Here is a 26,676-nt window from a genome sequence, read left to right on the forward strand (position 1 = left end):
CCCACGGAAACTCCTCAGGGGCGCCCCAAGATCCAAGCTTCTTTACTTGGACTCGCCCGTGCTGCACCCTCACCCCCACCCCCTGCAAGTCCCTGGCCTCTCCAAGCACAAACTCAGCGCGGGATTCTTGATCTCCAGATCGCGCGCGCGCGCGCGCGCGCGCGCGCTCTCCCTTTGGCCCCCTACCCTGCAGCAAGGGCAGCGTGACGTAATGCAACCTCAGCATGTCGGCGGCGATAAAAAGAAGGACTAGGCGGCGCGCCTCCCAGACGCAGAGTAGCTTGTGATTGGCTCGGGCTACGGAACCTCGGAAACCCGAATGTGAGGACCTTACAGATCCACAGCTGGCGACCCCCGCAGAAATCCGGAGCGCGGTCACAATCCAACGGCGGCGGTGGAGGAGCAGTGGCAGCAGGTAAGGAGACTCCTGAAGAGAAAGTAGAGGGATTTGGGTCCGCTGCGCTCAGTGTCGCTCCTGTGAGAGGAGAGGCTCACACCCAGCCTGTAGTGTAGGGCGAAGGGAACAATGGAAGGGGCGTCTAGTCCCTAAGCTTTGCCTCCCTCTCGGTCTGACAGTTTTTCTCCTCAGCCACAGCTGGTGACTGGAGGAATTGAGGGAAGTGAGTGTTTTCCCCCTCAGGCAACCTCTCCTTCTCCTAGGCCAGAGCCCCTAAGGTCTAGAGCCGTCGTTGAGGCCGTCGGTGGTTTAGGGTAACGGGAAAATGGCGGAAAACAAAACGGTGAATTGAAGAATGCGGCGTCCCCCTGGCATTTTCTCCCGGCGACCCCCACCCCCCCATATTCCTTTCACTCTCGTCTCTCTTCCACCTCTCTGCCCCCCCCCCCCCTTCCTCTGCTTATGGTAACCTTGGAATGCGCGAGTTATGGTGGCGTTTGCGAGGAGGTGGCACAGAATCGGGCATTTTAGGGAATAGGGAACAGCCAGAGCCTGGGGGGGGGGGGGGCGGGTGTGTGCGGCAGTTGTCGCCTCCGTTAAAACACCACCATTTTGGTTCCCAGCCGTCTCCCATGTAGCGGGGCAGAGAGAGCGGGAGGAGGATGAGGGGCTGGGCAGCACGGCGTGGGTAGCGGCGGTAGCGACCGCTGCACCAAGTGAGAGGAGGGAGGAGGGGAAAGGGTATTCTTGTCTCTTCGCCTCCTGCCTTTCCACGGAGAAGGTTCTCTTGTTTGACTTAAGATCCAGTCAGATGGGTAATATATAAGAGGGCACGTCTGTGCGTTCTGCTCGAAATGATTGGAACTTGGCATGGTCACGGGAAGGGAGACTTATGCGGGAAGCTGGTTGCGTCCAAAGCTGCAATACTGCTACTTGCCAGGGCTCCTTTGTTTCCTATCTGCAAATACTACTTTCGCATTCTCTTGCTCTGCTGCCTTAAGATTTCTCTTCTACCTCTCACCCTGTTTACATCATCAAGAAGCTAGGTCCTGAGTGAGCTGTTTGGAGGAGACAGATGAGAGTAAAATGTTTTTTGTTGTTGTTTGTTTTGTGATTTCTGCTCCCCGTACATTGATAGAAAGATGTTTACTTGAAGCGTACTTAGTGGTTAGCTCCATTCAATCAGGATGTAAGATACACTCTTGAGAATGTTGAGAAGCCCAGCTATCTATTGGCTATTGAATACTTAACACACTGCTGTACTCATACCTCATTTATTATTGATCTTATTTCAACGTCCTATATGGGAAAAGGTGCTCCAGTTTATTTATTGGGTATTCATACAGTATAATACTTACCACAGTAGTTACACTATGTGTTAAAATTTTTACACTTCTTTGAGCACTAGTGCAGATTTTTCTCTATCGATTGGGCAAGGCTAAAGCTTGCCCTTGGTTGGTTGTCTTTCACTTTACAAAATAAGGTATAGCTAGAGATTTTTTAAATGTGCTTTAGAGAAACAAGATTTTGGTTTAATGAAGTGGTCGAATTTCAATTGTAATAATGTTGCTAATATCGTAGTAGGTAGTTATTTCTGTTGGAATCCCTCCGGATGCTTTTTAGATGAACAGATTTGAGCATTTGAGCCGTTCTTTACCTCACTCTGCACGTTAAAGTGTAAAGAAAATTCTTAAGTTGTGTAAGAGATTTGGTTGAAAATGTTTTAAAATGTCTAATTTTGAATGTATTTTTACAATAGGTAAAGAGAACGCTTTTCCAAAGAAAATAACATAGTTCAGAAGGAAAAATAACAAAAACAAATTGCTGCAGATTTTATTTGACAATATGTAAGAAAATCTACAATTTCTTCAAGACAGTCATATTAAGGTGATTAACAATTTAATGTTTTATCTTATTTAATAATTAAAATTAAGTGTTTAAAACATTTTAAGGCATTTGTAGTTCTATTAGTTATGTGATAAAGAAAACAATACTCTAAAGTTGATATAGTACACTGTTTTAAATGTTAAAATAAGTCCTTATGGCATTTTGATATATCTCTGTGAACATATGGATAGTTTATCATGAACTCTCTTGCCTCTGATGACTTCATTTTGGAGACAGAAAACAATGTGATATTTGAAAAATACAGAAGAGTTTCTAAAAATTTGTAATTTTGTTCATACATAAAGTGATTTTGTCCAATCAATTGATACACAGAAATGACACCTACTACTGTAGGATTTTTATCTGCACCATTCAAATGTTATACTCTTCTGCCTCCTACAGAACTTTAAGGCAAGGAAAAAATCTTGGTAATCTCCTTATTTAAGGATTAAGTTGCTTTACATGGCAGCTTTCTAAAACTTTAATGATAATCTCATCTTTTGTGCAGTATAGCCTAATATTAAACACTCCTAAATAAAAATGAGACAAATGTTTTATAAAATTGACAGATTACTTTGGTTGATATACTTAGAATCTTATGTTTGAATGGGAAATACACCTATGTAATTGTAAGAAATAATGTTTAGTGATAGCATCCGACTTTAGGTTCCATGCTGTCTGTGGATCCTAAATATAGGATACATCACTTGAAGTGAAATAGATTGAATCCTTGCTTTCAAAACTAACATGAAGCTAACATGACTTTATTAATCACTAAGGAAAAAAATCAGTTGTAGAATTACAAGTAAATGATATTCTGAAAGGAACAGTTTGCTAAATGTTTATATGTGATTGATCTTATCTCTACCATATTTAGGAAGCAGTCATGTTTCCATGAGTCCTCAAAACTATGTGACAAGAGAATGTAGTAGAGTGAGGCCAGAAGTCCTTACTGGCTCAAAGAACTCCAGGGAAACTGGGATAGAACATTTTACATTATAAGTAGAACCCCGGGAGCCAGAGGTGGAACACAAGTTTATCTGCAGAGCTCCGCTGCAGGGCTGATCTGGGTCTGGAAGAAATGGATGAGAGCCACTGGATGAAATTCACTAATACTAGACACCTGAGTCCTCTAGTAATGTATAAATATCCCAACTATTGTTTGTTGTCATCTTGTTCTTTTTCTTCTCTTATAACCTACATTTTAACTGGAATGTCAGTGCTACAGTTTTGTTCTTTTGCTTGCTTCTATCACTTCCCCTGTGGCTCCTCACCTTTACTGTGTCTTATTATCCATTTGATTTATTTTCTTTCATTTAGCCCTTCTTTTACTTATGTTTTTCACATAAAGCATCTAATTGAGGTTTATGGTTTGTTTTCTTTTCTTTTATAATGAGATTTGCATACCTGGTTCTGAGGCATACTTTCCATTGCATTTTTTTTTTCTCAGAACAACTGACTTTGGCCTAAACATATTTAAACTATTTTAAAACCATTTCTTTTACAGAGATTTGTGAATGAACTTTGCTAAGTATGGATTCAGGTGGTGGAAGTCTTGGATTGCACACATCAGACTGTAGAATGGCCCATACCATGATTATGCAGGATTTTGGTAAAGCATTTTCTTTGTTATATTTTTTTTCTTTTTAAAATCAGAGCATATTCAATGTCAAAACTATGTTGAGGAAGGGGAGAATTTATGAAAAGTTGTTCTTTTGCTAGGAAAATCCATTTGTAGGGTTCATTTTCTTAAAGTAAAGCTATGTGTCAGTAGTCTGCTTAAAGTCATTCTTAAAATTTTGTGGGAAGGTTGAGGTAAGGAAACTTGGAATATAGTAATAATATGGCATTGAAAATGAAAAAATTCAGCTTACATAATTAACCACATTAGTTCTTGAATATAGGGAATTTTAAATTGGTTTTCTAAAATACATTTTAAATTGCTTTTGTTAATAAAACTGGTAAAGGAACTACTTTAATCATTTCAAAGAAGTTAGATGCTTATATTGTGATATAGGAAAGTCACGCATTAGGTGGTTAATTATATTCTGATGCAGTATCTTCAGAAAGTTGTTTCTAATAGTATTACATTTTTCTTTTTTTAAAAAAGAAAAGATTCTCTGCTTTTGTGGCCAGGTTTTTCAGTAGCCTCTTAACAGTAGTTATTTTCATGAAGATGTTAAGACTGTATAACAGTCAACAAAGAAACTGAATTTGGGTAGGGTCAGTCTGAATTATAGAAGAGATTGAGGTATCTGAACTATTAGAGGCAAGGATAGAGTGGTAAGAATTGAGGAAAAGTGGAGTGAGAGTAGAAAAAACAAATAGTAAATTGGGATAAACAAAAAACACAAGGTATTGTGGAATTGTCAAAGAGGATATTAGGGATGGAGGATTACAACTAGTGATACTTTTCTCAATTAAGAAAATGTTACTACTGTTTTCACATTAATGTGGTTGAATATGTTATTTTCTCCCCTGTTGTAAAGCCCACAATGTTAAGAATCAGAAGAACTGGATTCTAGTCTTGGCTGTCCTATTAACTATCTGTGTAAACTTGGACAAATTACTTAATTCAGATTTGTGCGGGGATTGGACTAGATAACATTTAAGGTCTTCTCCAGTTCTGATTCCATGACACTTCTGTCTAATGAATAAAGATGTGGTGCACAGATCAAGATTGAATATGGTTGAGATCAAGATGACAATATAGTCAATTGATGAAGTAGAAAGCAATCATTGATTTATTCTGCTAAGTGAATCAGAAGTCAATTGTGTTGATTATGAATGACTTAGAAGTGATTTGGGTGTAAAAAGTACAGGAATAAATTCTACAAGAAGGACAAAGAATTCAAGAGTAAAGCTTTCACAACGAATGTTGTGAATTCTTTGCTTAGAGGTAGTTTTTTTAAAATACTGGAACACTTTAACTTCAGTATGTTAATAAGTTTTGGTTGAAATGTCACGTTTAATTCTTTGCCTTTTAAAAATAAGATATCTTATGAGGCACCTGGGCGGCTCAGTCAGTTAAGCCTCTGACTTCAGCTCAAGTCATGATCTCACGGTCCGTGAGTTCAAGCCCCGCATGAGGCTCTGTGCTGACAGCTTGGAACCTGGAGCCTGGAACCCGCTTCAGATTCTGTCCCCCGCTCTCTCTGCTCCTCCCCCACTCTCACTCTGTTTCTCTCTCTCAAAAATAAATAAACCTTTAAAAATTTTAAAAATAAGATACCTTAGAAATGGAAAAAATACAGTATTGTCTCCATATGATACAAAATTTAACCCACCCTGTAGCATTTAGTGAACTTCCAGACCCCCCTCACTCCAGAAGAAGTTGCGTATTAGCAAGTAAAGCCTGATTCCTTTCAAAGATTGGGGAAAAAATGTCCATTTACTGCTGGTGAATATTTCCTTGATGCTCCTCTTACCTTCTTTTTCCTTGTTCTTCTTCAGTGTTTTAAGGTTTAATCAACCCCTTATTACATCTAATACTTTACTTCCTTTTAGTTGGTAGGGAAGTAGAACATACATGTTGAAATACATTATGTACATCCTTTTTTTTTCTTATTGAGTTAATAATCCATATATCATACAGCCTACCCATTTTAAAGAATACAATTCAGTGGTTTTATTATACTCACAGAGTTGTACAAACATCACCACTACCTAATTTTAGAACATTTTGTCATTGAAGAAATAAAACCTAATACTCATTAGTGGTCACCCCCTACCCTGCTCCAGACCTAGGCAACCACTAATATTTCTATGGATTTACCTATTCCAGACATTTCACATAAATTGAATCATACCATATGTGGCCTTTTGTGTCTGGCTTCTTTCACTTAGCCTGGTTTTCAAGTTTAATCCATGTTGCAGCCTGTATCAGTTTCTCTTCAAATTGGGACGCCTAGGTGGCTCAGTCGGTTAAGCGTCTGACATCGGCTCAGGTCATGATCTTGCAGTTTGTGGGTTCGAGCCCCACATCAGGCTCTGTGCTGACAGCTCGGAGCCTGGAACCTGCTACGGATTCTGTGTCTCCCTCTCTCTCTGCCCCTCCCCCGCTTGTGCTCTCTCTCTGTCTCTCAAAAATGAATAAATGTAAAAAAAAATTTAAATTTCTGTCAACATAGAAACTTAGATATTTGGAATCCCTAAAATTAATGATCTTTGTGAAACAGAGTTGGCATACACAAGTAGAGCTAGTCAAGTAAATATACTGTGTCAGAGGATCTCTAAATTCTATAATGTTCTTGGTCAGGATGGGCTGGCTATTATATTAAGAACCTGAAACATTAATTCAGAAGCTTAGTAGGCCAGTTTCTTTTGAAGGATATTTGAGATTTTTAAATTTACAAAACGGTTTGTATAACTTTGCTTGTGTCTCGGTACAATGGTTCTCTTTGGAATCTGTTCCATTGAATTTAATAGTTAAGATTTTATTGATGCAAAAAGTATGTTGGTTGCTCAGTGATTTAAATAGCAAAACAGCCTTACATGTGGCCCAAGAAAGACCCAACAAATACCAAATTTTATGCTATACCTCTGGTGAAGTTTCAGGTATTCACATTTAAATGAAATAACTTTAGTGAAATGGGAAATTCTTGAAATGATGACTTATTTCTTATTGTTATTTGGTTACCTCATTGATTTCACACTTTTTAAATGATGATTTCTTACCATTTATAATTTGTTACCTAGTGAGATACATTTTTAATACCATTTAATGCTGCTTACTAAATGCTTTAAAATTTAATTGAGTGACTTTGTGATAGATCTTTTTACTCTCTCTCTCAAACTGTTCCTTTAATAGTGACTCACTTGGTTAACCCTATAAATCTCTTAAAAACAGTATGTAGAGTAAATAAACTCTATTCTCCTCCTGTAGACAGGTAGAAAACAGCCAGTCTAGAGTTAAACAATAAGCTCAGTCCTCAGCTTGAACCTTGGGCAAGTTTATTTAACTTCTCTAAACCATAGTTCTTTCATATTTAAAAAGGAGATAATAATACATCATACAGTTCTGAGGCTTAAATAAGATAATATTTATAAAAATATTAGTAGGTTGCTTGATGCATAGTCGGAAGCAATAAATACAGCTAGTGCGTAGTTAAATAAGTGACTTTGTTTAGAAGTTTAATGAGATCTAACTAAGCAGATGAGAGGAAAACTAAGCAGATGAGCTTAACTAAGCTCATGAGATTTAACTAAGCAGATGAGCTGATGAGAGGAAAAAGCAAAATTTAATAAGGGACATCTTGGATCTTGGTCTGAGTAATATGTCAGCACCCTGTGGGAAACTTGTCAATTCTTGGTCTAGGATCCTTGATATTATTATTTAGTTCAGTGTGAACAAGCATATTTGGATTTATTTTAATGCTTACATCTGGTTTATTTTGACCTGTAAGTTCCTACTAGAGTAGAGGCTAGAATCTTCCCAGTCAGGTTAATCTGAACCCAGGCTAGCATTTGGTGTTATTCTGTCTTTCCATCATTCCCTAGTGTGTACTCTCAGGAACCAAACTAACCTCCAGAATTTTCCATATTTTAAGTCTGACTTGTGGAAGGATTTTATAAAATATTCATTTTATTGTTTATATACATAGAACTCCAATACTGTGAATTTTATAGGCTTAACATTTAATTTTTCCTTGTTAAAAACCACATTTCTAGTCTGGTTGAATGTTCGATTTGAACCTCCACCAACTCCCCATCTCCAAAATGGCTGGTGGAGTAACCAGTGAATAGAAAGTACTTGTTTTATACATACTCCCTTTGCTTACCAGATTTTCAAGATTGAAGCTCTCTCCTTTTGGGGTAATATGGTGGTTTAGGTAAGAGTTTGAGAATATTGAGGACAGTACAGAGGGGTAGAAAGGAAGATAATCCTGAAAGGTAGTTTTCCTTTCTCACTTTATCTTTTGATAGTGTGCTGGTTTCCATATTAACTTGTTAACTAACTTCCATAATGAATTGGTTAATAATAGTGAACACTGTATAGCACTCTTTCAGGTATGACTTTATAGAAAGTGATCATTATGTGGAGAAGGCTTTGTATTAGATTATTTAATGTAGATAATTTTGTTATAACCTGGACTATAGACTCTATTAATTTGTTTCCTGTACACTTCAGTGAGGCAAAACTTAAGAGTTCTTCATGAAGTGATTTTATACTTTTATAATATTTGTAAAGAAGGTAGGAGTTGGTGCTCAAGAAAAACATTGTTCAAAGCTTTGTTCCTTTAGACTTACTGGTTTAGAACTTAGTGAAATTTAGAGTCCCTATGTATGAATTTTATCAAACCAAATCTTTGTCTACAGTGAGTTGGGTTTTTCCCCCCCAAATCAGGTGTTAAAAGATGCTTTCCACTTTTGAATATAGTAATTCTTATAAGATAAAGAATTTTAGGGAGTTTTATGCTTCTAATGCATATTTTATAAGGTATTAAGCTTGCCATATTTTACAAACTTAATTTAACATTAGTACGCATTTATGTTTGTGTGTCCTTCTTATTTTGATTTTAATTTTGTTGAAATACTATACTTACAAGAAGTAGAAAAAATAGTACATAGAGTCCCATGTAGCTTGTACTCCTCCTCTTGGAATGGTGACATCTTATATAACTGTACTACAGTATCAAAAGTAGGAAGGTAACATTGGTGCATTACTGTTAACTAGACTAAAGACCTTCTGAAGTTATCACCATTATTTTTACATATATTTGTGTAAGTGTATATAGTTCTGTGTAGTTTTACCCTATATATAAATTTTTGTAAACACCACCACAATAAAGATCTAGAACTATTCCATTACCATATATATGCTATGCCAATATATTTACACACACCCTCACCTTTGGCAACTTTGAATCTGTTGTCTATCTCTATAATTTGTAATTTTGAGAATGTTACATTAATGATTCCATTTATACAGTATGTAGTATCATAATCTTTAGTAATTTGCTTTAATTTTCCGGAGATTCATTCAGGTGTTGAATGTATCAATAGTCTGTCACCTTTTTTTATTGCTGAGTAGTATTCCATGATAGAGATGTGCCAGAGTTGGTTTTACCAACCATTTATCTGCTGGAAGTACAATTAGGTTGTTTTCTATTTTTTTGCAATTATGTGTAATAGCCACAATGACCTGTTATGAATTTTTATCTACAGTTTTTTGTGTAAACATATGTTTTAATATCTCTAGGAAAAATGCCCTAGAGTGTAAATGTTGGGTTTTATGGTAAATACATGTTCAGTTTTTTAAGAAACTGCCATATATTTTCCAGAGTGGTTGCTACCATTTTACATTTCTGCCATCAATGTATGAGAGATCGTTTCTTTGTATCCTCACCAACCTATGGTGTTATTGTTCATTTATGTTAGCTGTTCTAATGTAGTGATATCTCATTGTGGCTTTTACGTTTTACTTGAAAATAAAGTGCATTGTTTTTAAGCTCTTAATTTAGATTTTACTAACATTGTTTTCACCTACCTCCACCCCAATTCCTGGTTGGTGATGTTTTGTGTTTTTGTTTTTATTTTTGTTTTTATTTTTTTTACTTTTATGTAAGCTCTACACCCAATGTGGGGCTTGAACTCACAACCCCCAAGATGAAGAGTCACATGCTTTACCAACTGAGCCAGCCAGATGCGCCTGGTGATGGTTTTTATTGCATTTAAATTGTCAGTGATTTTTAAGATGATAGTTTGCATGGACTACTTCATATTTTGAAATGTTTTATGTCATCTGATATATTAAATATATTATAGTACTTTTAATTAATAAAATAACTTTACTTTTTTTGGATAATTGTTTGTATTATAGTGGCTGGAATGGCTGGTACTGCGCATATCGATGGAGACCATATTGTTGTTTCGGTTCCTGAGGCTGTATTAGTTTCTGATGTTGTCACAGATGATGGGATAACTCTTGATCATGGCCTTGCAGCTGAAGTTGTCCATGGGCCTGATATCATCACTGAGACTGATGTAGTAACAGAAGGGGTAATTGTTCCTGAAGCTGTACTTGAAGCTGATGTTGCTATTGAAGAAGATTTAGAGGAAGATGATAGTGATCATATCTTGACTTCTGAGCTAATTACAGAAACCGTTAGAGTACCTGAGCAGGTTTTTGTGGCTGACCTTGTTACTGGTCCTGATGGACACTTAGAACATGTGGTCCAAGATTGTGTTTCAGGAGTTGACTCTCCCACAATGGTATCAGAGGAGGTTCTGGTAACTAATTCAGATACAGAAACTGTGATTCAAGCAGCTGGTGGTGTTCCTGGTTCTTCAGTTACTATTAAAACCGAAGATGATGATGATGATGATGATGATGATGATGATGATGTCAAGAGCACTTCTGAAGACTACTTAATGATATCTTGTAAGTGAAACAAAAGTACATAATTACTTGGGAGATTTATTTATATATAACCTGGAAAGGTTTTCTGGGATGGGGGATCTAGTCAATAAAAGACACGAGGATAATCATTTTGCAAAATATTTTTTTACAAAGCTGTATTGTTGAGATGCTTTTTGAACTTGCTCATATTTTTAATTTACTCAATGAAAGTTCATACCACAATTAGGTAAATTAATGTAATTTATTAATACATTAGCACCAAAAGGAAGGTTCAACAAGAACATTAACTGATAAAATTTTTAATGGTAAATATGTATATTTCAAAATAGGAAGTTTATTTTATGCAACCACTGCTTGCTTTTTAATGTGGTAGGTACTGGAGTCGTCAGTTAAGTTTTGCTTAGGAATTTAAGTATAATATATCAAGGAATGTGTAATTAATTTTTTATCAAGTACTTGAAAAGGAAATCTTAAACTCAGATTGTATTCTGCAGTTCTCCCTGTGTTTATTTTTTGTCTAAATATGCATGTGTATATTCTGTGCGAAAAATGCCTTGATGTGTTTATTTCAGATTGCTTTATGATGTCTTTAAGACATTCTATCTGAAGGAGGAAGATAGAAATATCTTGTTCTCATTTTAAGTGGTGGGTTTGCCTGAACAGCAACAATGATAAAAATCTCATGATGAGTTATTGATGGAACTTGAGGAAGAAGTAGGTCTGTTCTTTATACAATTTGGAGGGATCATGTTGGAAGTAATAAAAATTAGATAAAGTTCACTTTTTCATGGTGGATTTTTCTTTTCTTTTTAAAATAAAAAAGGACTGATTGGGAAGTGCATCAACAAGTAGAGTAATGTGTATGTGTGCATGAAGTGGTGATATGTTATATGTATCAGTGAATTTAAAACTAAAAACAAATTAGATTTAATTTGTAAATATGATTCTGAAGTATAGCATGTTAACTTTTTCCCTCTACAACCACTTTTGGAGGTGAATATTTACATTGTTTTTAAGGGAATGATTTAAGTCACTAAAAGACTGTGCAAACTGTTATTACCTCTTTTTAAATTGATGTCCATTACTAAAGCAATTCCATATTTATATCTTAACCTGATGTTTAAAAAAACCAACTATGGTTATGATTATATAAAATGGTGTGACAAAAGTTGGTAGCCTTTCTAGTACCAAAATAATATTGTGCCTTTAAAAGAGTACTTGTCAGTGTGCCTGGGTGGCTCAGTCAGTTGAGTGCCCAACTCTTGATTTCGGCTCAGGTCATGATCTCACAGTTCATAGGATCATGCCCCATGTTGGGCTCTGCACTGACAGCACAGAGCCTGCTTAGGATTCTCTCTCTCTCTCTCTCTCTCTCTCTCTCTCTCTCTGCCCCTCCCCTGCTCTCTCTCTCTCTCCAAATAAATAAACATTTTAAAAGAGAGTACTTGTCAAGTCAAACTCTGATATTAAAATAGTTTAAAATTCATTATATGTTTTGTGAATTGTCATACCTTAACATGTCTTCTGTGATTTGATTCTGCAAAAGTTTTTTTTGAAAGAGTTTCTAGAATATTTTAATTCACAGTATTTATTTTTATATTGCCCTATATGTCAAATGCAAAGGGCTTCTGTCTTTCTACTCTAATAGGAGTAAACTGAAGATTATAAAGAACATTATATTGCTCAAATACTGGGATTGCTGTGGGATCATTTTAGGGGAAATTTAGTCTGAGAATTAATTAACTCCTTAATCATTAGTAAGGACAACAACAACAAACGTAAGCAGTTTTTTTTATTGTGGAACATGGAATATACAAAAATTAAATATTTTTTTATATCACCCATTTTCCTACCACCCAGTTCTTTGACCATTTTTATAATGATTATTTTACTCAAATTGGAACTAGTTGCTCTTCCTTACCATTTTCATTTGTTTTATTTTATTCTCTTTTGATTTAATTTTTTCCCTTCATCTCTTAATCTTCACTTCATTTTCTTTACCTCTTGGTTTCTCTTGGCCTTTGAATCTTATAGGCGTGAAGAGAATAAATTACCTTAAAGGCCTCAGTGTTAATTTAAAAAGTCCTCTTCTCTGTTTTTCTTTCCAAGATAGAGATTTTCAAAATGTTTAAGAGATAAAGTTGAGGACTTAAAACAGACATTTGTCTTATTTCTGAGTCCCTTAATATTCCTATAAGGAACTCTTACCATAGCTAAGTTTTAGAGGTAGGGAATTTGTTTTGTCTCATACCTGAGGTGCATCTGAGCTTTTTCCCCTTTTAAGCCAAACATCACAAATTGTTTATCTTAACAGATGGGTAGGCTCTCCCACTTGTGCTAAGTAACTTGTAAAGTAATGTAGAGTAACTATATCTGTCTAAAATTATCCTAGGTGTGCTCTTTAAAAATAACTAACATCCATAATATCTTTATAAAGGCTTCACTGGAAGAAGGAAGTTCCATTAAATAATGAACCAATATAATGCTTTCAAATTGTTTTTTACCTATAAAATCAGTTTATAGTAAAATCTTGGATTGCAAGTAACTTGTTTTGCAAGTGTTCTGCCAGGGGAGCAAACATTTCTAACAAATTTTAACTTGATAAACAAGCAATGTCTTGCAATATGAGTAGTACATGATGCTGAATGTCACATGATCACAACTGAGACAGTGGTTCTTGAAATTCGCTTTGATATGTGATTACTTTGGATTGCAAGCATGCTTCTGGAATGAATTATGCTCCCAAACCAAGGTTTTATTGTATATTTCTTTTGGGAACATAATCTTGTAAAAAGCAAAATGTCTTGGTATAGTCATTATGGGAGATGTCATCAAACCTCACCAATTTCAAGGGTAAAAAAGAAAAGTTAACACCTTTGTGTTTTTTTTAACATAACAACTTTATTGAGATATGATTCACATGCCATAAAGTTCACCATTTAAGGTGTGCAGTGATTTTTAGTATATTCCACAGCATTGTATAAACATCACCACAATCAATTTTACAATTTTTTCTTCACTCCAAAAAGAAACCCCATGCCCTTTAGCAGTCACCCCTCTGCTACATACCACTCCCCCTCCTCTGGCAACCACTAATCCAATTTCTGTCTGTATAGATTTACCTATTCTCAACATTTCATATAAAGGGAGTCATGTAATTTGTGGCCTTTTGTGTCTGGCTTCTTTCATTTAGCATAATCTTTCAAGGATCATTCATATTGTAGCATGTGTCAGTACTTCATTCCTTTTCATTACTAATATTTAATTATAAGGATAAACATTTTAGTTATCCATCAGTTGATAAACATATGGTGTTTCTATTTTTTGGTTATTATCAATAATGCTGCTATGAAGATTCATGTACAAGATTTTGTGCAGACATGCTTTCAGATCTCTTGGGTATACACTTGGGACTGGCACACCTTTGTAATATAAATGTTAGTAACTTGTGTTTGTTTTAGTGCTGTGAAATACAGATTCTTTACATATTGCCTGATCTAATAATCTCTGTAGTACATCAGTATACTCTATACTGATAATAACATATCCATAATATAATTTTGGTAGATGTAACATAAAAGGGGTGCAGTAAAAAGCCTACTTAGCTTTTAAAAGGAATGTTATATTGAATTTTTAATCACATTGTGCTATTGAGTTCTATAAAGGAATATCAAACATTAGCAGACTTATCAACAATGCATCTTACTGTTTTATGTTACATTTAGCACCAGTAGAATTCTGTGATGTGGATAATATTACTTGCTATTACCGTCTGGAATGTCCTGTGGGTTAAGAAACAACACTGTGGGACTTGGATATTGCAAGCCTTAATTTGGGGTATTTTTAGTATTTGCATTAAGAGTCTTTGAGGATCCATTTCTAAAATCGCTTGATTGACCATTAAATCTTTGTTACCTTTGTACTTTCTGTAACAAAGAATACAGAATAAATCTTGGTGAAGTTGATGGTTTATCTCTTAAAACTGCATAGTAACATTTTAATAACATTATAACCTTCTATAATCTTAAAATACAAAACAAGTTTGGTTACTCAATACATTTCAAAGTTGCTCATTCTGAGGAATCTAAGTAGAAAATAATGGATACGTTAAACCATGGATGACCTTAAGGTATAAATGGAATCAGGATAGCAACAGTTATTTCAATATTTAAAGCAAAAACTATGGTACAAAATTATTGAGAAGTGACCAAAAAATGTGTATTTCATTTCATGAGCTTTAATTTTGTGAATTATAGTTTTAATTCAATTTGTTCCAGAAGTAGCTATGATCACTTTAAACCATTCAATGATAATAAAGCAGTATTTATCAAATGAGAGTATTTTCAGTATTTCATTTATTTAATATAAGTTATTCCAACTTAAGAAATTCATATTTTGGACACTTTTTGAGGTTTTGTATATCTTATGTCTTTATTTTCAAGAATGAGAAAACATTTTCTGAAATCTTAAGTTGCCTCTTTTAATTTTTTTCTGTGATGTCATTGCTTTATTCAACATGTTTTAAAAGAGAAGCTATTATTAAATCGATAATATAAGATACTTCATCTTGTTTTTCTTTCATTTTAATCTGTCCCATTGTAAAAAAAAAATTTCCAGGAAATGCAGTAATAGAATTAGGGGCTATGTTGGAATGAATATATTTAGTCAATTTATTTTGATTATTTAGGTCCTTTCTTTCATAGACAAACTCTTTGAACTCTTAAATAGTATGGAATAATTTATATTTAATCACAGAGTTGAAGTAGCTTTGCGTTGTAAAAAGAATTTCTGAAATGTGTTTTCCACCATTTTGAAAGGCCAAAAAAATATTTTTGAATTTGCATGTATCAAATTTAAAATGGAGATAAGGGAAATCTAGACTTCTACCTATTTAGATCTTCTTGAAATTCGTTTCTTAAGAATACTGAATTAATAATTTCTATGTCAGTTTATTCTTTTTTCAGTAGCTCTGGAATTGTTTAGATATAGTCAGAGGCTTTAGGATTTTATGTTTCATATATGATGCTATAATATACATAATAGGTAGAGACAGATTTTCAATTAGATTATATTTCAGTTTTTATAGGTATAGCATTGAAATAAAAAATGGTAGTCATATAATATTTGAAGGAATATATTAATATTTATGATTAAAGAACAAAGTTTATTGATATGTACTTATCGCATAGTTTGTGCATAGTATTCATGTGAAAATAAATGTTATTCTTAAACACTGTAGAGAATAAAAATTTTATGTATACTTAAAATGTAAGTAATACTCTCAAATATTGTTGCTTTACCTTTCTATATGATTTTTAAGTCTAGCATATGTTTGTAAATATAGAAGTATACAAAATTTCTGGTTTGAAGTTGTCTTCCATTGACTCAACAGAAATTAAGAGTATTAAGATATTGTTTTTATAATTTCTGAAAAGGCCTTTATATAAAATCATTCAGGTGATGTTTACTCTTTTCTCAATTCTAAATTTCATATGCTGATTGGTTTTAAAAATACTGCTATTTAGTTTGGGAATTGTTTATGTGAGCTTATTTTATGAGTACTATGTATTTTTATGTTCTGATTTTTTCTGTTATTAATTTTGGTGTTAGGATTTAACTTAAAATGTTGAATGTAATGGAAGATTATTTAATCGTTTCCAAAACCATCTTAATTAAGGCTCTGTGGTTATTAAGTATTTCATATATATAAATTAAAATCTCTGAATAAATTTTTTCTGTAGTTACAATTGTGTAGTATATCTGATGTTGTATATTGTTTTTTCATGAAACAAAGCACTTTCAGTAGTTGCATAATAGGTCATAAAGTGAATACAGTGGATAGGTGATCAACACATTTCATGTTGCTCTTATGACATCCACTAAATGTCAGTTATACTTTTTGTCTAAAATAGTTTCTTCTTTATATTTTACAGTGGATGATGTTGGGGAAAAATTAGAGCATATGGGGAACACACCATTAAAAATTGGCAGTGATGGTTCACAGGAAGATGTTAAAGAAGATGGATTTGGTTCAGAAGTAATAAAAGTGTATATATTTAAAGCTGAGGCTGAAGATGATGTTGAAATAGGTACAAAGACTAATTTTAATTTATTGCTATAATAGTTATGAATGAAAACTTATTCTTTTCTGGTGACTATCTTTTAAAGTGAAGATTTTTAAATTTTTATTTATTTTTTTTAATTTTTGAGAGAGAGGCACAGAGTGCAAGCAAGGGAGGGGCAGAGAGAGGGTGACACAGAATCTGAAGCAGGCTCCAGGCTCTGAGCTGTCAGCATAGAACCCAATGCGGGGCTTGAACTCACTAACTGCGAGATCATGACCTGAGCCAAAGTCAGACACCTAACTGACTGAGCCACCCAGGCACCCCATAAACTGCAGATTTTTTTAATGTTTATTTATTTTTGAGAGAGATAGATGGAGCACAAGAGGGGAAGGGGCAGAGAGAGAGGGAGACACAGAATCCAAAACAGGCTCCAGGGTCTGAGCTGTCAACACAGAGCCCGGAGCTCGAACCCATGAGCTGTGAAATCATGATCTGAGGCAAAGTCGGATGCTTAACGACTGAGCCACCCCAGCACCCCAGTGCAGATTTTTATAGACTTCTTTTGGGATGGAATATTAAAAAAATTGTATGTGAATAAGCAGGAATGCAGAATATATCATTCTTGGATTCTTTCAACATAAGTAGAATGTTATGGTTGGGATTATCAAAACAAATGAGTGGAGAGGCTTTGATTTAGAGCAGGAAGTTACGAGCATTTAAGGGCAGGCTTAGAGGCAGGCTGCTTGGATTTTAATCCTAGTTCTGCCATTTAGCTGAATGGTTATTGGTGAGTTACTTAACCTTTTTCTGCCTTAGTTTCCTCATCCATGAAATGGCCATGATGATAGTAACTACCTCATAGGGCTATTGTGAAGACTAAATGGGTAAAATACATATTAAAGACTTCTATAGTGCTTTGCATATAAGTGTGATGTAAATGTTAACATTTGTTGTTATTTCTCAGTGGTTACTGAAAATTCAGAGTGTATTTTATAAGAAAATTCTCTTGACACTTAGACATTATATTGGAATATTTTGGGGAATATTTTTCCATAGGAAAATATTTCTTATATATCTTCCTTATTGACTTAGGGAATTATTTCATGATATTTCTTTATATTGATATGTGATTTAATTTTTAAGGTGGAACAGAAATTGTCACAGAGAGTGAGTACACCAATGGACATTCTGTAGCTGGAGTGCTTGACCAGAGTCGAATGCAGCGGGAGAAGATGGTTTACATGGCAGTTAAAGATTCTTCTCAAGAAGAAGATGATATTAGTAAGAAAAAGGGGCACTGTAGTGACTTATCAGTAGCCATCATGCATTCTTTAAAAAAAAATAAGCAATCTCAGAGATACAAGCACTATATAGGAGCAAAGTTCAATAAAATAAGTCAGACCTTTGCTGTAATTAATTTAAAAGAAAACAGTCCTTTTGACCATTCATGCATACATGTATTATTCAAATCAGCAAACATGAAATACTATGTCTCAGATACTAGGGATACAGAGATACACAACATAGGGTTCCTGACTTCATTAGAGCCCACAAATACATAGGTAATTATTGGGCATCTATTTTGTCTGTGTTACTGGATATGTTGCATAAATATTTAATACTCACAACTCGTCTCCGAGGTAGGTGGTATTATCTTTGTTTTATGGGAGGAAAAAAGTGCTCAGGGAACTTAAGTAATTGCCCAAGATCATTATAATATTAAGGGAGGAATGTACAATTTCAACTCTTAGCTATATAACTCTACTGCCAGTGTTCTTTCCACATGGCAGTGAACACCATTGGCCTCTCTGGATTTAGCAGTGGAAAGGCTAACTGGTTGTTCTCCTTCTGTCACTGAAGGATTAGATGAGTAAGTATTCTCCCAAGTAAGTTAAGCTCCCAGGATCTTTACTTATTATGCCTTTGATGGTCTCCAAGTAGTTGCTGCTTAAGGTTTCTTGGGGCTGAGTACCATACGGTGAAAATAACTCCTCAGATTTCCTTTCCTGCCATGCTGCCCATTTCCTTATGAGGGCATGTTACACTCTCACCTCAGTGTAGGAATGCAGCCCTTCACTATGGCTTTTTCTGTCTTCTTTCCATGCTGAGACAAAACTATTTTGTTTTGCCCTGGAAGGGCAAAAGCCTCCACTTGAGTGCATTACCTAGATAATACTCAGCTTTTCCTAGACTGTGCTCTGACCTCCACGCCTCAGATTTCCTTCCTTAGAAGCCATGGGAAGCTGAATTCCAATCCCAAACATGAATAATACACCACAGTTGATAATCTAAAAACAAGTAAGTCTAGAGGATTTGATTGGAGAGGAAAAGTGTTAAATGAAGTAATTTCTATTTGGTCTTTAAATTCTTTATTATTATTTTTACTCATTGGTCAGCAAAGGGGCACAATAAAAGTTGGGAGACTGAAGCTTAAGTTAACTGATGCCAGAATTCCTTGTCTAAGTGGAAAGCTTAGACCAGTGTCTCTTTCTCATTAATTGAAAGAAGGGAAACTTGGGAGAAAAGGGACACTTTTTTCTCACATTTTTTCCACATTGCTTCCATAGTGAATAGAAGCTCCCAATATGTGAATCAAAGGAAAAGCATAAATTCAAAGCCAATTTTTTACCTAACAGCTTAAATTGAAATGATTATGTCACATAAAATATACTAAATGACTCTCTAGGTTTATATTTTTTTACTCCGATACTATATTTTTAAAAAGTGAGTCTCACTTAATGCTTCTTTTCTCAGTAGAGTCTGAAAATCCTGCCTGTTAAAGGATGTCCACATATACATGAAGACCACTTTATATATACATTATGTTTTATATATACATATATATGACTTTGATTATTTTTATTTAAATTTTTTTCAATTACTAGTATTTTTGACTACTTTTCAATGCGTGTACAGAACTGCATTTAAGTTATAGTATATGGGGTAGCAAGGATCACTTTCTAGTATTGATTCTATGGGAAATGCTTTCTGAGTTCTAAAGATCAGTCAAGCACAATTATGGACTGCAGCATTTTTTACAAGTTTGTAATGCCCAGTGGACTATAAAATTAGTCAATATATTCCAAGCGCAAATGTTTTACATAATCTAAAAGTCATTTTCATAGGATAGGTTCTAAGAGGAGAATAAGAGTTTTAATAAATGATTGTCTCCTAGAGGCACTCGTCTCCAAAGTGCCTAATGTAATTTTAAAATTAAAATCTTGACAGTTGGAAAAATTTTAATTGTTTGGAATTTTTTACCCATTTATTAAATATTTGGGGTTATAAACAAGCAATTATTTCTAAAATTTAGGTTGCGCTGAAATAGCAGATGAAGTTTACATGGAAGTCATTGTAGGGGAAGAGGAAGGAACTTCTCTCCCTGAGACTCAGCTTGAGGACTCTGATGTTAATAAAACAATTGTCCCTGTTGTCTGGGCTGCGGCATATGGTAGGACACTGGCATTTTTTCACCTGCTAAGTACATAACATATCTATTTGATCAGCCTTTAGGTCATTAAATATGCTGTGCTAATGGCCCTCATGAGTTGACTAATATACAATGTTTTGCTGTGGACTGATTAATCTCTAGTTACATACGTGATTTTCCTACCATATATCTTGTGTTATTTAAAATGAGCCTTGCTTAATGCATTATTGTTTTTCAGTAGGCTTTATTCAAAATCCTACCTGTATAAGTGAGTGTCATAAAAAGTTTTATTTTTCTAAAATAGGAATATCCTTTGAAAATTGATCCTTCCCCTTTTTCAAAAACTTATTTCATGTATTAACACCACAAATAAGATTTGGGGGGTTTGAAAAGAAACAGGAAACCAGGTGTGCTCTTCTAGAAAGTATCTAATGGAAGGTAAATTGATCTAACAGAAGGTAAATTTATCAGGGTTTTTTTTTTTTCTTTCTATGTAACCTCATTCCTACTTAATTTACAAGATGGTCCAGGCATACTCTTTATTTTGAAAAGTTTTGGTGTTCAAATGCATTATCTTATCTCAGTTTTTCCAAAGGTTCATTCATTCAACAGTCATTTATTGAACATCTTCAATTTTGAGTGTATTCTGCAGAAATATATACTCAATTTTTATTTTAAAAATAAGATTGTTCTAGATTTTAACAGTTCCAAGGATGCTAACAGTAGCCCTTATTTTCAGTGCGTGAAATTATATCTAATCTATGGGAGTGGAAGAACTCAACAACAAAAAAGTTTAATCCAAGGAACAATGGTCAAAGTAAGAGTTTTGTAGATTAAGATGTGATCCACTAGTAATCATTATACTCAGCATATCAGTTTTTAATTAGCCTTTTTTTTTTTAGGAGATGAAAGAAGAGTTTCCCGGAGGTATGAAGATTGTCAAGCATCAGGTAAGAGAGCACTATATGCGACATGTAAGTTAAATAGCCAGTTTTATATAGTGTTTGGAAAATAACCAGTTACTGGTTTGTGTGTATGGACACATAGGTTAGACTCTTACTTGCTTGGTCATATCTTATCTAGTTAGTTACATAAGAGTTTTCCTCTTTGGGGAATTGATTAATTTAGGTACAAACATAATGCATGTTATTCTGCAAGTGCAGTTCATTTTAGCTTTATCTCATGATACAGATGTTGGGCAACTTACAATATGAATCATAAAAGGCTGCTATGGAGAAAATTATAAAATAGAAATTATTTTTATTTTATGTTTTTTTAAATGTAATGGTGTTTTTTTATTTATTTAAAATTTTTTTTAATTTTATTTAAACCCAAGTTAGTTACCATATAATGTAATAACGATTTCAGGAGTAGAATTTAATGATTCATCACTTACATAAAACTCCCAGTGTTCATCCCAACAAATGCCCTCCTTAATGCCCATTAACCATTTAGCCCATCTTCCCACCCAACAGCCCTCTAGCAACCCTCAGTTTGTTCTCTGTATTAAAGTCTCTTTTTACCTCCCTCTCTCTTTTTATCTTATTTTTTTCCTTTCCCCTTTGTCCACCTGTTTTGTTTCTTAAATACACACATGAGTGAAATCACATGATATTTATCTTTCTCTGATTTTACTTAGCATAATACATTCGAATTCCATCCATGTTGTTGCAAATGGCAAGATTTCATCCTCTTTGATTGCTGCTGGGTAATATTCCATTGTATATATATACCACATCTTCTTTATCCATTCATCACTCAGTGGATATTTGGGCTCTTTTCATAATTTGGCTATTGTTGGTAGTGCTGCTATAAACATTGGGGTACATGAGCCCCTTCAAATCAGCATTTTTGTATCCTTTGGATACATACCTAGTAGTGCAATTGCTGGGTCATGGGTTAGTTCTATTTTTACTTTTTTGAGGAAACTCCATACTGTTTTTCAGAATGGTTGCACCAGTTTGCATTCTCACTAAAGTGTTCCCGTATCTCCGCTTCCTGGCCAACATCTGTTGTTTCCTGTGTTGTTAGTTTTAGCCATTCTGACAAGTGTGAGGTGATACCTCATTGTGGTTTTGATTTGTGTTTCCCTAATGATAAATGATGTTGAGCATCTTTTCATGTGTCTGTTAGCCATCTGGATGTCTTCTTTGGAAAAGTGTGTTCATGTCTTTTGCCCATTTCTTCACTGGATTGTTTTTTGGGTGTCGAGTTTGATAGGTTCTTTATAGATTTTGGATACTAACCCTTTTTCCGATATGTCATTTGCAAATATTTTCTTCCATTCCGTCAGTTGCCTTTTTGTTTTGTTGATCATTTCCTTTGCTGTGCAGAAGCTTCTTATCTTGATGAGGTCCCAATAGTTGACTTTTGCTTCTGTTTTGTTTCCCTTGCCTCCAGAGACATGTCTAGTAAAAAGTTGCTGCAGCCAAGGTTAAAATAGAAATTATTTTAAAGTAAAAATTCTCCTTGATACCAATTGCTTGTTAATGTCTTCTTTGGGGCAAAACTATTTTCTTTTTTTAAGTTTTTTTTTGTTTATTCGTTCATTTTCAGAGAGGGAGAGGGTCGGGGGGCGGGCAGGGTGAGAAAATTCCAAATAGGTTCTGCGTTGTCAGCGCAGAGCCTGACATCATCGGCCTTCATTGGTGAGAAATTGATCTGATGCCAATATTTTGTTTGGGTCATAAAATTCATGGTCTCATGTTACATTCACCTTATTAGTTTATTCCATTAGGATGAATAAATTGAGATAGTTTAAAGTTAATTTCACATGATATTTAAAGTGTTTTTAGTTGTGTGTGTGTGTGTGTGTGTGTGTAAGGGTATAAAAGAAAGAATATGGGTATACTTTGTGAATTTAGTACCGCAATGGTAACTTAATGCCATGTCATCTCTAGTAATTCATCTATCCAAAACCAAAAAGTATAAATATTATGTAATTTAATAGTGTATCATTTTTTTTTCAGGAAATACTTTGGACTCAACATTAGAAAGCAGAAGTAGTACAGCAGCACAGTACCTTCAAATTTGTGATAGCATTAATACAAATAAAGTACTTAAACAAAAAGCCAAGAAGAGGAGAAGGGGAGAAACCAGGCAGTGGCAAACAGGTAAAAATACTAATACTTTATGAATATTATAATGATTTGAAACTTGGAAACATTTTTTGGTAAACAAAGGAAAAGAAGTCCATTGTTACAGAGTAGTCCTATTCCCATATACCTGTTTGCGTTTGATTTAAATAGTTGGGTTTTTTTTAAGTGCTTGACATTTAGTAAAACTATGCTTGTATGCTCTTTACCCAAATGTTGTTTTCAAAGAGAATTTTCAGGTTGGTTTCACAGAGGTTGCCTATTTCTGGTTTACAAAATGTATATAACATTTTAACAGGTGAATGGTCTATACTATGGTGATGCTCATTACTTTTTAATGAGGTATTTTATCACAAATCACTTTTAATGTGCATTGTATTCTACAGGATTTTATTCTACTAGTATAGTTCTCACATTGTGAATGTCAGTTAATTTTGGCAACTTTGTTGTAAAACCCTTTAAAACAATCTGGCCAACTGTCATAACTTCCTTTTTTTTTTTTATCTAGCTGTTATAATAGGCCCTGATGGACAGCCCCTGACAGTATACCCTTGCCATATTTGCACAAAAAAGTTTAAATCCAGGGGATTCTTGAAAAGACACATGAAGAATCATCCTGATCATTTGATGAGAAAAAAATACCAGTGTACAGATTGTGACTTCACAACTAACAAGAAAGTGAGTTTCCATAACCACTTGGAAAGCCATAAGCTTATAAACAAAGTTGACAAAACCCATGAATTTACAGAATACACACGAAGATACAGAGAGGCTAGTCCACTGAGTTCAAATAAACTTATATTAAGAGACAAGGAGCCGAAGATGCACAAGTGCAAATACTGTGACTATGAAACTGCAGAACAAGGACTGTTAAACAGACATTTACTGGCTGTTCATAGCAAAAATTTTCCTCATGTTTGTGTTGAGTGTGGTAAGGGCTTTCGACATCCTTCTGAACTCAAGAAACACATGAGAACCCATACTGGTGAGAAGCCATATCAGTGTCAGTATTGTGTCTTCAGGTGTGCAGATCAGTCAAATCTGAAAACTCACATTAAGTCTAAACATGGTAACAATTTGCCATATAAATGTGAGCATTGTCCTCAAGCATTTGGTGATGAGAGGGAGCTTCAACGCCATCTGGATTTGTTTCAAGGACATAAGACACACCAGTGTCCTCATTGTGACCATAAGAGCACCAACTCAAGTGACCTTAAGCGGCACATCATATCTGTCCATACTAAGGATTTTCCTCACAAATGTGAGGTCTGTGAAAAAGGTTTCCATCGTCCTTCTGAGCTCAAAAAGCATAGTGATATCCATAAGGGTAGGAAGATTCATCAGTGTAGGCACTGTGACTTTAAAACATCAGATCCATTTATTCTTAGTGGTCATATCCTTTCAGTTCATACTAAGGATCAGTCATTGAAGTGTAAAAGGTGCAAGAGAGGGTTCAGGCAACAAAATGAACTCAAAAAACATATGAAGACCCACACTGGAAGGAAGATTTACCAATGTGAGTATTGTGAATACAGCACTACAGATGCATCAGGCTTTAAACGACATGTGATATCAATACATACAAAAGACTATCCACACAGGTGTGAATTCTGCAAGAAGGGATTCCGAAGACCATCAGAAAAAAATCAGCATATTATGAGGCACCACAAGGAGGCTCTTATGTAATAAGATCAATATAAAGAAAGAAGCTATTTAGAAAATATGATACACTACATGGGATGAAAATTTCATGAACTGTTTCATCTAGTTCCAAAGCTTGATAGTAAATCATAACTTTACATTCTTTGTATTAGAGATCTTGAAATATTTGAAATGACAGGGGATCTTATACCCCTTTGAAAATTACTTAAAGAATTTAAGAAGCACCATAGAATGGTTGCAGAAAAACTCTTAAGTGTCTATTTAATAGTGTTATATGCATAAACTACAGAAGGGAAGAGCAAAGACAATGACTTTATTGGCTGATCATACTAGAGATCAATACTTGTGAAAAGATCATACATAATTGAGTTTAACAATGCTTTGCTATGGCAAGCAAGCCTCACTTTTATGTGATTTTAGAAATGAAGTGGAGAAATAAAATTTACTCATGCATCAGTCACTTAGTCATTGGGCCTTTTTTATGGTACCTGAAAATTGAATTCCAGAAATGGCAAAAGTTTTATGTATCCATTAAAAGAAATTCCACTGGAAAACAGCTTATATTAATTCAGTACTATTAAAAAGAATTTCAGAGCTGCTAAGATTTTATCACAGGATAGGATGTTTAAAATATAGCATTCTTTCCTGAAGTGTAAAGTGAAGTTTAGGATTACAGTTCTCTTTTTTCTGATGTTCAGGTTGATTTTTCAGTATGGCATATATGACAAAAGTATGTTTGAGTCAAATGTGGCTTTCTAAAACAGATGCAACAGTAGTGTTGCAAATAAAGTTAGCACTATATTTCTTAATGATCTAAAGTTTAAACTGGGAGAACAGTTTTCTTAAATACTATGTTTAGAAGTTTCTTTTTAGGGCAGTCTTAGCAAGTATGATTGTTCTATTTGTACTTGCTCTAATGTTTAAAGGTGCAATTTTATGCCATTATTGGAAATTTTGATTTTTTAAAATCTATATACCATATTATTAACATGAATTTTCAATATGATGCAGTATATATGCAGTATTTAACAAAACACTATGCTGCCAGTAGAGTTTGGAGGTGGATATTCAGTTTACAGTGTATAGATTTAAAATATGCATCCCTTTAACAATGCTTTGTGTTAGCATGCTGCAAATCAAAATGGCGCTTAATATAAAAAGCTGGTTTAGGGAAATTTAATGAAACTCCTGTTCATAAATGTAATGCATATGATGTGTACTTTTAAGTTATAGTTGCTTCATGTTTCCACTCAGCTGTTCAACATAACTAAAATGTAATTTTACTTTATGCTATATTGTGACTTTGTGTTTTAAATAATGTTCACCTTTCTGTTTTTGCACCAGATAAGGATCTGTTCCTTGAGAATAAATTTTTTATCTTTCTTAACTTCAGAATATTAAATTTGGAAAATCTAAAATAGTGTGTTATGTGGCTGTAAATGATGTACACGCTGTAAAATAAGATTGTCATTGTTATGTGGGATTATTATTTCTAAATGTTACTCATTGAAATGAGCATACAATAAAAAGCATTTATTGCACTTCAGGGTTTTATGAATTTATTTAAAGTATGTTTTAATGTTCACTCTTTATTAAAAGACTTTTTACTTAAAATTGTTATAGGTAATTTGGTCCATAATGTAATGTCTAATAGATTTTGTGCATTCAAAACAACACGAGCTAGGAACTTAAATAATTATGATGACTATGGCATGATTACTCCTTAAAAATTTATATTTCTGCTAAAACCATGATGAAATGCTATGAAGGTGTTCATC

At 34.4% G+C, this 26,676-nt stretch overlaps 1 protein-coding gene across 7 annotated transcripts; it reads left to right on the plus strand.

Moving 5' to 3' along the window:
- Window positions 1-204: 204 nt before the first annotated feature.
- ZNF711 (zinc finger protein 711) lies at window positions 205-26,439 on the plus strand. Of its 7 annotated transcripts, none has more exons than XM_027053749.2 (12): window positions 205-415; window positions 2,157-2,284; window positions 3,162-3,424; window positions 3,792-3,896; window positions 10,107-10,667; window positions 16,580-16,735; window positions 17,855-17,992; window positions 20,025-20,162; window positions 20,881-20,958; window positions 21,044-21,091; window positions 23,111-23,254; window positions 23,745-26,439. In XM_027053749.2, exons 4-12 carry the CDS (start codon window positions 3,818-3,820, stop codon window positions 24,920-24,922), a joined length of 2,520 nt encoding a protein of 839 aa, XP_026909550.1. In that variant the 5' UTR covers window positions 205-415; window positions 2,157-2,284; window positions 3,162-3,424; window positions 3,792-3,817; the 3' UTR covers window positions 24,923-26,439. The 7 variants fall into 7 exon arrangements, with proteins under 7 accessions (XP_026909550.1, XP_026909551.1, XP_026909554.1 ...); XM_027053748.2 differs by having other exon boundaries at window positions 206-415; window positions 3,162-3,419; XM_027053750.2 differs by lacking the exon at window positions 3,162-3,424.
- Window positions 26,440-26,676: the final 237 nt, after the last annotated feature.

This window comes from Acinonyx jubatus, chromosome X (genome assembly GCF_027475565.1).
Source record: "Acinonyx jubatus isolate Ajub_Pintada_27869175 chromosome X, VMU_Ajub_asm_v1.0, whole genome shotgun sequence".
Lineage (NCBI taxonomy): Eukaryota > Metazoa > Chordata > Mammalia > Carnivora > Felidae > Acinonyx > Acinonyx jubatus.

Excerpts from the sequence above, each read along its gene's own strand:
- ZNF711 (XM_027053749.2), top strand. The coding sequence starts at position 3,818 with ATGGATTCAGGTGGTGGAAGTCTTGGATTGCACACATCAGACTGTAGA. Across the intron at positions 10,668-16,579 it reads AGACTACTTAATGATATCTT|TGGATGATGTTGGGGAAAAA; the intron begins GTAAGTGAAACA and ends TATATTTTACAG. Across the intron at positions 20,163-20,880 it reads TGTCTGGGCTGCGGCATATG|TGCGTGAAATTATATCTAAT; the intron begins GTAGGACACTGG and ends CCTTATTTTCAG.